Source organism: Bidens hawaiensis, unplaced genomic scaffold (assembly GCF_021521415.1).
Source record: "Bidens hawaiensis isolate Kalapana, Puna unplaced genomic scaffold, B.hawaiensis_p1.1 tig00071931_1, whole genome shotgun sequence".
NCBI classification, from domain to species: Eukaryota; Viridiplantae; Streptophyta; class Magnoliopsida; order Asterales; family Asteraceae; genus Bidens; species Bidens hawaiensis.
Window position 1 is genome coordinate 1 of NW_027502586.1, and position 12,621 is coordinate 12,621.

General features: G+C 33.6%; 1 protein-coding gene across 1 annotated transcript; it reads left to right on the forward strand.

Moving 5' to 3' along the window:
- The first annotated feature begins 11,868 nt into the window (after positions 1–11,868).
- Positions 11,869–12,409, forward strand: LOC143605908 (uncharacterized). Its single transcript, XM_077081856.1, has 2 exons — positions 11,869–11,994; positions 12,083–12,409. Exons 1-2 carry the CDS (start codon positions 11,869–11,871, stop codon positions 12,407–12,409), a joined length of 453 nt encoding a protein of 150 aa, XP_076937971.1.
- Positions 12,410–12,621: the final 212 nt, after the last annotated feature.

Below are 12,621 nucleotides of genomic sequence, written 5' to 3' on the forward strand. Positions count from 1 at the left end.
AGTTGGAAGGTTGAGATTAGTTTTGAGGAAAATTAAGCATAAAATAAGGGAAAAAGACATTAAAGGAATAACACAAATTTGTTAGCATTCTCCTTTTATATGCAAGTCACATGTCAATTCTCTTATCATTTTAATACGTCTAAAACTTTTTCATATGACGTATTTTATTGAAAAAGAAATCACAATAATAACGAGCAGTTTTTTTATCTTTAATACGAGTACCATATTGTTATATAAAAATAAAAAAACATTAGTGGGTTTTATATATATAATATTTTTTGTTCATTGTGTTTTACAAATTCTGTTATAGTTTTACTAAATTGTGTTTTATGAATTGTGTTTTAGTATAGTGTGTTTTTTAAATGAAAAACATAATTGTTATTTTATTGTGTAAACAAAATGCAAAACACACACAAATTTGAGTTATTTCATTGTGTTTTAGCATGAAATTTGTTTTCGTTGTGTTTTAACATAGTGTTTTTTAATATCGTGTTTTAACGAATTACTTTTTTTTCGTTATTTTTTACATAATATCTTTTGATTGTGTTTCTTCATTTCATACAACCTAAACACTCCCTCAGTTTTGTATGTAAATTTCCATTTCAGCTTTTCGCCTGCAACATGTCACATAATTCAACACTACCATTACATTCAGCTAGCTTGTTAGCTCTCTCTCTCTCTCCCCATTTTCTCATTGCAACTCATGTAAAAACACACTATAAAATAAAGACACAATCGAGATAACCGGAGAGGGAGGAGTTGTAAATTGTCGTTCGAGGAGAGTCGATGTCGCCACTGAAAGTAACCGGAGTCCGAACAGTCTCCGGATTTGGATCCGTAGCCGAAGGCGGAGGAGAGGACGACCTGAGTCGGAGCGGAAAGACGAGATAGTGTTGGTGGTTTCCAGCTATGATGCACGAAAATGGCGATTAGGGCTGAGTCCCCGTCCCGGGGATGTTTTGGGGACGGAAACGCCACCGAAATGCATCGGAAACGTCTTTTAAACGAATCCGGTTAATGGGGACGGATCCAAAACCGTTTGGGGGACGTTTCCATTAGAGCCATATGATGCTACAAAATACTTGACAACCAAATAGCAAGTCCCTTAAGAGAATTCCGGCGACGAATTCTGTACTGCCGAAAAACCAAGAAAAAGAAGGAAGAAGAAGATGGGTGCTGTGAAATATGGCTGGAATGTTTTAGGTTTTAGGATTTTGGTTTAAATAAGTTTTAGTTTTTTTATTTTAACTTTTAACTCCTTTATCTTTCACTTATTTACATCTAGTTCTTAAAACTTTTAAACTTTTACATAAAAGATGTTTTTTCTTAAATCTACTCTCTCTAGGTTTGTATATTTCATTTGTAACCCTATATTTTAAAATAACTTATTTAATTCTAGAACAATATAAATCTATTTTGGACTTTGTTTACTATATTTGTATTTTTTTTATATTTTTTCGCCGTATCATTGCCGTACCCGTATCTTGGATTTTTTATTTTTGCCATTTCCCGTACCTGTAACGTCCCCATATCCTTGTCCCGTATCCGTTCCTGTGCTACTTAGGTTTCCAGCAACATGGCCTGAGTCGCCGGATTTGGATATGCAACCGTCGATTTTTTGAAAGATGTTGGGTTAAAATTTTTCTTATGAACAAAAATGCCCAACTTCCTAGCCTTCTTTGAAAAATCAATCTTCTTATTTGAACCTAAATCTTACACTTAATATCCTCATTCGTTTTCAACTTTTGATTAATTAAATCAACGGTTCTAAAGAGTTCTCATTATATCTATCTTAATAAACAAAAATAATGATGATGATGTGTTCTAACCACATTCAATTCTAACTCTAATTTCCCTCCTATAATCTAATCTCTACTCTCATTAATCAATGTTATTCAGGGGTCATGAGTTTAATTGTTATGACCCATTAGTTGTAACCCATATAAAATAAAAGGTATATAATGTAATTTAAATCATACTATCTTTTACTAACACGATACATCTAATTTTACTATTATATATTGAAAGTTTGATCATGATTTTTTAAAAAAACATATAAACTATGAAATATCTATAACAAGTTTAAAATCAAACAGTGAATTATTAAATTAGTTTAATAATGAATAACGAACTATTATCGTATAATAATTAGTGACCTTTGTTTATAATAGATATTTGATTACATGTGTACTTCAAATTTCGTTGAATAAATACAATATTTATAATCTTACAATTTGCAAAAGACTATTTAACTTACATTCGTATTGATAATATAAAACATCTTTAATATGTTTAGGTAATCACAAAAATTTGATTTTATGTTATCTTAAAACATTATTTCAATCTTAGAAAAATGTTAAATTTAAATATGTAACATATGAAGTGTGTGTGATAATATTAAAATTCATGTATATACTCAAAAGAAAATCCCTAAATTACGTATAATTAAATACATAAATTTCGATCATTTGACAAATCACGTATAATACACGGGTCCAAAAGTTATTTATATATATTGTAGATATTTCATTGCATGACTAGTTTGAGTTTGAGTAGAGAATAGTGACATGCGCATAAACAAATATACAGTTTACTTTAACCTGATTTATAAGGTTGTTATATAAAGGATCTATCTAACTATTTTTCTAAGTCATGGAATATCTCTGAAGCTACATTTTCTATTGAACGGCATATCTTTTGAGCTATATACCCAAAGGATACTCTAAAATATTGTAGTTTTCTCACGAACATGTAAAATATGAAAAACTCTATTAATTTTCATATTGATCTAGATGGCTCATATTTTTTTTATATAATAAAGTACTTTTAGAATTGAATATATAAAAGTAAATTTATTCCTCTCTGTGCAGACGCACGCATGTGTCTATATAAAACGGACCCCCATTATAAAAAATGGACAACCTTAGTGTCGGTGGGAATGTAATATGACCATTATGTAGAAATACATTTAAATTATTATCATTTTGATGAGTTAAGCATATTAAACTTATTGTGGTTACTGTGAATAACTAAGTTTTGCGTGTTTATTATTAATATGATTTTTTGACTGTTATAGTGTTATGACACTAAAATATAAAGGGAGAAAAAAAAATAAGAAGTGTAAAAAGTATTTGTGACTACATAAAAAACCTATTAAAAATAAATTCAAAAAAAAAATAAAAAAAAAATCATAACTCAAAATATACATAAAAATCGAAAAAAATTTAAAAAACTAAAATGTTTCGACTATAATTCTCGTTCAAATAAAAATACAAAAATAAAACAAAATTGACGAAAAGACACAATGCCAAGATCAAAGACACAATGACGAAAATGAATAAAAAACACAATAACACCTAAAAAAGACACAATAGATCGCAAAATATAAAATAATGTCGAACAAAATATAACAAAATGTTAAGTATTATAACACATTATAAAGAAAAAAGACACAATGATAATAAAAAAGCCACAATTAATGACGAAATAAAAACAAAACACAATGATAAACAAAAAGACACAACGACTTTTTTCCACTACGTGAAAATTGACCTTCGGCCACACAAAAAAAGTGTGGCCGTAGGCCTTTAGCCACACACATTTTGTTCTGGTCATATGTGGCCAAAGGTCGCGACACAGTGGGTCTGATATGGCCACACACAGTTTTTAGTGGCCTTATGTGGTAATAAGTGTGGCTAAAGGGTACAGGCATTAGTTGCTGGCCATCAAGAAGCCTCTCCAATAAGTATGGCTAAACGGTAGAAAATGACCACATGACTATTTCCTATGAGTGACCATTGCACGTATATAGCCACATGAATTATTATTTCAGCCACATGAATTTTACAATAATGTGGCCAATAAGGTTGTGTTAAGCTTGCATTATGACCTATACCGTGTGGATATAGCAAAGAAATAGCCACTTAAATTTAATAATAGAGTGGCTAATTATATGATATAGACACTGGATATTACATTAAAAGTGGCTAAATATGTTTACTTGCCACTCAAACACTCCTTTGTAGATTATAGTGTGGCTATTGTCTTACCGTTTGTCACACATAATGCTTTTCGTAATTTAAAGTGTGGCTATTGTCAAATTTTCCGTCACACATAGTGAGGTACTGTGTGGCTAATCATATCATATAGACACCGGAGGTTATTGTCAATGTGGCTAAAAATGTGAACTTGCCAGTCAAACACTCTTTTGTAGTTTGTGGTGTGGCCATTGTCTTACCGTTTGTCACACATAATGTTTTTCCTAATTTAAAGTGTGGCTATTGTCAAACTTTTCATCACACATAGTGATGTATTGTGTGGCCAATCATATCATATAGACACTGGAGGTTATTGTCAATGTGGCTAAAAATGTGAACTTGCCACTCAAACACTCTTTTGTAGTTTGTGGTGTGGCCATTGTCTTACCGTTTGTCACACATAATGCTTTTGTAATATAAAATGTGGCTATTATCATACTTTTGGTCACACATAGATAAATGTGGCTAATTCATAAGTTTAACAAAGCCAATAACATAAATTCAAAACAAGTTTACATTAACAAACCTTCACTAATAAGTTATGAATTCAAAATATTTGAAACTAATACTAATTACTACCGACCTCAAACTTTCTCATAAACTCATCAAATTGTTTTTGTCTCCTTTCTTCATTTTCCTTAAGTTCTTTTTCCATTTATGCCATTCGTTTCACTCGTTCTTCCAACTCATTTCTTGACTTCCTTTCATCTTTTTTCCATTTAGGCTCTAACTTTTTGAACCAAAAATTGTTAAAATATTAGCATCATAACTAGTAAAGGGTTAATGTGAGGCGAAACCTCAAAGCATGACGACTATCACGCACAGTCACATTAGACATAATGTATACATAAACAAACACTTTAATAGATGACTCGTTGGTGATAATAATCAATGTAAATAGTACTAAAAAGTCCTAACATGTATTCACACATCGTATCATGGCAAATCAACCAAACATTCATCATACAACTTAACTTATGATCACTTAGTTCACGAGACAGATTATAGCATGTACAAACTGATTTTATTCACTAAGAAAAGATTAAGTATAAATTCTACAAAATTTACCACAGATGAATATATGAATTAGGTTTCTCAAAAAAATTTTATTATATTTTTCTCATACATACAAAACTCACAATAATTCAACCATTACAGATATATACCAACAATTCAGCAGATTGCACAACAAACACTTGTTTAATGGTTCTATCAACTCATTAATTTAAATTGTGCAAGACCAATTGGGTTGTATTCAAAACTCATAATACTAACTTTCAGAACTGGAAGCAGCCCGTTTGATTTTCTCATTAGGGATTTATGGTGTCGGAAAGACAGGCCAAAATATAACTCCCCGAATAAGCTTTGACCAGTGTTTTTGTAAAATCATAAAAACTATTCAAAACATGCTCAAAAATTATAAACATTACCTTTCTGGAAACTAGACTCATAGTGCTGTATCCCAGAATCAAAAATCGTTTGGTAATCATCGTTTAACATCATGTTACATACCAACAAATAAACGAAAACGAATCTGTCAGCAAACTGTTGTCATCAAACAAGTGAAATACATACTATTTTAGCGATGAAAGAAGATGTACTAAGCTTCAATTACAAGAAATAACACTTAAAATTGAAAACCCCCAAACTTAGCTCTTAGGGTTCTTCACACTCAACAGGAATCTGGCAAAAATCGATATAGAATTGATGGAAACCGACACCACACGTGAATTCCTCTCGCAAAAATAGTTAGATTAGAGCCCGGAATAAAAGGATTTGGTTAAGAATTGAGTGAGTTAGAGAATTAATGATTGAGGATTATGGTGGGTGTAAAGAGATGAAGAAGAAGTATAATAAGAAGGAATGAAGAGAAAGAAAAAAAAGGTAGGTTAAATATGTGGTCAAATTAAATTTAAGAATGGGAGGGTAATTCAAAATTTTTTGAAAAAAAAGAGGAGGTTGAATTTAATTTGAAATTTTGAGGGAAGTGAAATTAATATGGACTAAATATGAATTTAATTTATTTTTAATAATTAAAATAAAGATTTGTTAGTGTAAATATATATATATATATATATATATATATATAACAACTAATTAAACCTTAAATAATATTAGAAATTGTATAATAAATATAAAAACATATAAAATAAATATAAGTGATATTTATAGTTGCTCTAAAAGAGTTGTATAAGAGTGTAAAAATCAGTGTTAACGCCCAATAAACCATACTTTCATTAGTGGGTCATACTAGTTCTTGATCGGTGTTAGTGTCCCATTATAGAATCTATCATGTCAAAGTTGCTCTAAAAGAGTTGTATAGGAGTGTCATTAGTCTTGGTTAGATGTTAACTCCTGAAACACACCATACTTTCGTCAATAGGCCTTATTTGGCCTTGATTTGGGTCAATGGCCCAATATGTTATACATTCATCAATGGGCCTTGATTGGTATTAGTGGTTATTAGAGCATCTATCATGTCCCCGTTGCTACAAGATGGTAGTATATGAGTGTAGTGAGCCATAGGCATGTGTCAACGCCCGATAACATGTCATACTTTTATTAATGGGCCATATTGGGCCTTGATTGTTGTTAATGGCCAATATCTTCTCTTTCATGTCATAGTTACGTTAGCAGGTTGTATAGGAGTGTAGTGAGTCATAGTTGGCCATCATACTTTGTATTAATGGGCCGCCTTGGGCTTTGATTGTTGTTAGTGACCCATTGTAGTCTCTATCATATCATAGTTGCTCTAAAAGGGTTGAATATGAGCTTAGTGAGTCATAGTTTGGTTACGCCCAATAATATGTCATACTTTCATCAATGGGCCTTATTGGACCTTGATTGTTGTTAATGGCCAGTATAGTCTCTATCATGTCATAGTTACGTTAACAGGTTGTATAGGAGTGTAGTGAGTCATAGTTGGTCTCATCAAATGGCGTTGATTGGTATTAGCGGCCCATTATATCACCTATCATGTCATAGTCGCTACAAGGAGGTTGTATATGAGTGTAGTGAGCCATAGTCATGTGTCAACGCCCTATAACATGTTATACTTTTGTTAATGGAACATACTGGGCCTTGATTGTTGTTAATGGCCCAATATATCTATATCATGTCATAGTTAATTTAACAGGTTGTATAGGAGTGTAGTGACTCAAAGTTGGTGTTAACGCCTAGTAGCATGTATACTTTGCATTAATGGGCCGTCTTGGGCCTTTATTGTTGTTAGTGACCCATTGTAGTATCTATCATATCATAGTTTCTCTAAAAGGGTTGAATATGAGTTTAGTGAGTCATAGTTTGGTTAACGCCCAATAATATGTTATACTTTCATCAATGGGCCTTATTGGACCTTAACTGGTGTTTGTGGCCCATTATAGCCTTTATCACATCATAGTTGCTCTAAGAAGGTTGTATAAGAATGCCATTAGTCATAGTTAGATGTTAATGGCCGATAACATGTGATATTTTCATCAATAGGTCTTATTGGGCCTTGTTGGTGTTAGTGTCCCATTATAGCCTTTTTCATGTCATAGTCGCTCTAATGGGCCATATTAGGGATTGAAATCTCTTAGTGGCCTATTATGGCATGTGATATGTAACATTAAATATTTAAGGGTTATATCGTGTTATAGGGAGTCATATTAGACCATAATAGATAAAAACAAGTCATACATGTCCTAATGGGCCATATTGGGCCTTGGAATCTCTAATGGCCCATTATGCATATAATTTTAAATTGTGTCTTATGAGGTATAACTCGCCTAACCCGTTGATATACATTAAACATAGGGGTGGCAAATGGGTTGGGTTGGGTCGAAACGGGTTATGGGTCGGAACGGGTTAGGGTCGAAACGTGTCAGGGTTGGAACGGGTCAACTAAAAAAAAGGTTGTTATGGTTTGGGTCGGAACGGGTCAGGGTCAAAAGGTTCGGGTCATAAGGGTCCGGGTAAAAATGGGTCAAGGTCGGAACGGGTCAAAACGGGTTTTGAGTCTTTTTTTTTGAACAAGGACAACAGAGGAAATGTTTTAGTTTTAACATTAAAGTTCATGTTCTAGTCCAGTTCGTTTCACCACTTAACAGCTCATTTTTACAGCAAACAACATGCTAAACAGTTCGTTTCAGCGATATTTCAGTTCGTTTTAGCACTTAACAGCTCGTTTTAAAAGCAAACAACATGTTAACAGCTCGTTTTAGCAAGTTTTTAGTTCGTTTATGCACATAACAGCTCGTTTTTACAGCAAACATCATATTAAACAGCTCGTTTCAGTGACTTTTCAGTCTGTTTCAGCACTTAACAGCTCGTTTTAACAGCAAACAACATGTTAAACAGCTCGTTTCAGCAAGTTTTCAATTCGTTTCAGCACGTAACAGCTCGTTTTTACAGCAAACATCATGTTAAACAGCTCGTTTCAACGATTTTTCAGTCCGTTTTAGCACTTAACAGCTCATTTCAGCACTTAACAGATCGTTTCAACGCGTTTTGACCAGTTTGCAGCAATTCAGCAATAAAAAATCAGCAGTTCAGCTCGTTTTTGCCCGTTTCAGTGGGTTACATAACCAATACTTCAAAACGTTTTGTGTTTTCAATCCAGAAAACAAGTATAGGCAAATGTTTAGTCTTTTCAAAACCAGTATGAAAGTATGTCCGTGTTTTCAATCCAAAGCCTGGTGTTGCGTGTAACAGAGTTTTCTCAAAACCAAATGAATGCATTTGACTCGCTAACTGTTACCTAGTACAAGTGTTTTAAGTTATGAGAGTATGTTCAACAACACATGACTCTAAGACCCACGTATGAACTCACATACAAACACAAACTTGAACTGATGAATCGTTGGTGATAATAAGTAATGTCAACAGTACCGAAAGTCCTAACATGTATCCACACATCATATCATGGCAAAGAAACCAAATATTCATCATACAACTTAACTTATGATCATTCAGTTCACGAGACAGATTCTGGCATGTACAAAATGATTTTATTCACAAAGAAAAGATTAAGGATAAATTCTACAAAATTTACCATAATATGAAATATGAATCAGGTTTCTTAAACAAGTTTTATTATATTTTTCTCAAGCATAGAAAACTCAAAATAATTCAACCATTACAGATAGGTACTAACAGTTCAGCAGATTGCGCAACAAAAACTAATTTAATGGTTGTATCAACTCATTAAACCAAATTGTGTAAGACCAATTGGGCTATCTTTTAACCTCATAATACTAAGTTCCGGAAGTGGAACCAACCTGTTTGGGTTTGTCATTATGGAGTTATGGTGTCCGAAAAATGGACCAGAATATAACTCCCCGTATCAGCTTTGACATATGTTTTTGTAAAATCATAAAAGGTATTCAATACTCATCCAAAAATTACAAAATTTACCTTTCTGGAAACTAGACTCAGAATACTATATCCGAAAATCAAGAATCGATCAATAATAATTGTTTAACTTCGAGTTACAGACCAATCAATAAACGAGAACGAATCTGTCAGCCAACTGTTCTCAACAAAACTCAAACCCCTAACATGTTTGTCACATCTCTCGGGTTCTAATTAATCATGTTTAAAACCCCTGTTAGATTTGATCGCATGATGGTTGATGAAGTTTGGAGAAAGAAACAAAGTGATGAAGAAGAGTATTTAGCTTCAATCGATGTTTATGAATTAGGTTTGTAATTGGGAGGAGGTGAAGATGATGGCCACATGAAGCATAAAGTGTGGCCATTAACTAATAATAGTCACATTTGTTGTTTTGCTGTCACTATTAGCTTTTAGTCACACATCAAATATTATAAGTGGCTAACAAACTATGTTATATGGTCACATAAACCTTTAAGTGTGACCATATTTATTAATTTTTAGCCACGTATGAAACAATTAAAGTGTGACCATTAACTACTAATAATCACACGCATTGTCTTAATGTCACCGTTAACTTTTAGCTACACATAAAACTTATAAGTAGCTAACAAACAATACTCTATGGTCACATATACCCGTAAGTGTGGCCATATATATTAGCTTTAGCCACACCATTAACAAATTACTGTAAGCATAGATAATATTTGGCCACAGTTTATTAAGTGTGGCTAATAAATATCGTATTTTTTGTGAAAATGTGGCTAACAGCTGCGTTTTTTGTCAAACAAGTTGAATAAGAGTGGCTAAAGGTTCCAGCATGTGTGTTTTTTGTTACACGAATCTAATATATGTGGCTAAAGGTTCTAACATGTGTGTTTTTAGTTCTAACAGGTGCGTTTTTAGTCACACGAATAACAAATGTGTGACGAAAGCGACCTTTAGCCACACATTTAGACCGAGGTGTGGCAAACCGCCCAGAGCATGTGTGTGGCCAAAAGCCAATATTCACGTAGTGTTCACTTACCATTGTGTTTTTTTTGTTGTGCTGGGGACACCCCAAACACCCCTTATTAGGCGGCCTATAGTGCTATACGCGGCCAGTTAAGGGATGTTTCTCTTATATGTACTCAATAGGCTGCGTATAGTGTTATACACGGCCTATAAAGTACAACCGACAACCTAGGACTGCAGTCCTAGGTTCTCATGTCATACCCTATAGGTCGCGTATAGCACTATACGTGGCCTATTGGTCCATTTTGATTAATTGAGCTCGCCCGGTTCCCCCTATCTTCTCGTTATTATATATATTATACATATACTAACATACATAAACAAATGCAACACAATTAACCATCACAAATTCACTATCACCTTTCTAGAATTAAAACCAAAAAAATGAAATGTGGTGGTTCGACAATACGTTTCCTGATAACGAAGAGGAGCCGGGATACGCACCTAATGATCAGCCTAGCACGTCGGGATTACTTGATTTGAACCAGGTTTCGTTGTATATTGATATAATATAAATTTATTAGTTTGTTTATAACTAAAATATGTTACCATTACGTTTGTCAGGAGTATCACCATTACGATAATCGGGCTGAACAGTCTTATGATCAGCTTAGCACGCCTGGGTTACCAAATCTGAACCATGTAATATATGTTTAATATAAAGTCATTATTTGTTTTTAAACTAATATATGTTACCGTTACGTGTTTCAGGAATATTTCGCTTACGAGAGTCAACCTGAACAATTTTGCGGTGAGCCAATGTACCAGTTACCTGTTGGCGGGTCGGATTAGGAGGCCAATCGTCTTCTTCGTACCACATACCTGTAAAAGTTTCACCGTATAACAAGGGAAACAAACATGTTGGGGGGTACCTAGATGATGAAGATAATTATAAAAATGATTATATACGCGAGCCGACAGTTTTGTATAAAACAAATAATGTAAGACACTATATGTTTTGTTTTAGTATTTATAATTATCACTATTATTTATAATATTTATTATTATTATAACTATTATTATTATTATTATTATTATTATTATTCTTTTCAGTGTTAGAATTTATTATCATTATTATTATTATTAATTTGTAACTGGTTTTAGATTTTTGAGTCCCGTAAAGAGTTGGAGGCATGGGCCAAAAAGAGAGGACGTGATCATGGGTGTGTTATTGTGGTCAGACGGTCAAGGAAAAACATTGTGGACCTTGCATGCAATCGTGGAGGGGAACCCTAATTGAAGGCCATGATCAGGCGTACCAATAGTATCAAAAAATACTGTCCATTTAAACCCCTAGGCAGGTACGACTCGTTAGGTAGATGCTGGAGGCTTTAAGTGGTAAACGAGACACACAACCACGATCCCGTTGTCTTCGAGGCGGGGTAAGCGAAGCTCCGAAAAATGACCAGCGATGAAATTGATCTGGTTGCGAGGTTATATCGGAATGATGCCCCAACAAATTCAAGATGCCGTAAAAGACCAGTTTCCCGGTTGCCAGTCATCACTCAAGGACTTATACAACTACTTACATAAGCTTAGAGACGATGAGATAATTGACGATACCCCCATGAAGGTAGTTGAGAACCTTCATAGTTTTACTATATATATATATATAACTTGTTCTTATAATATATATTAAAGTTTTATTTAATCCAATGTAGGTACTTGAACACTTTTTCGATAAAAATGTTTTCGTGTACCATACTTGGGAGAATGCTTCCAACGACAAAACGGAGGATATTTTCTTTTGTTATAATAAGTCGCATAAAATGTGGTGTGCATTCCCTGGGGTGTTGTTGATTGACACGACGTACAACACCAACATGTATGACTGGTCGTTGGTTCAATTTGTTAGCGTGACGTCGACATCAAAGTCGTTCTGTATTGGTCACACATTTATAATTAGGGAAAAAGAGAAGAACTTCACAAGGGCACTGCACTCGACAAACTTAAAGAATTGCTCGAGGATCGTATGGAGCCATGGGTGATACTGATTGAATCGGACCAAGCCCTTATGAATGTGTGTCAAGTAGTCTTCCCTAATGCCACCAAAAATTTATGTAGATGGCACATCTTCGAGAATATAAAGAAGAAGTTTTTAGAGTCTATATAGAACAAATATAGGGGAGAACTTCGCAACTGGTGGAAGGTTCGTATTAGTCTCTGACGATCTATATTTTCGAGTATAATTGCACTCAGA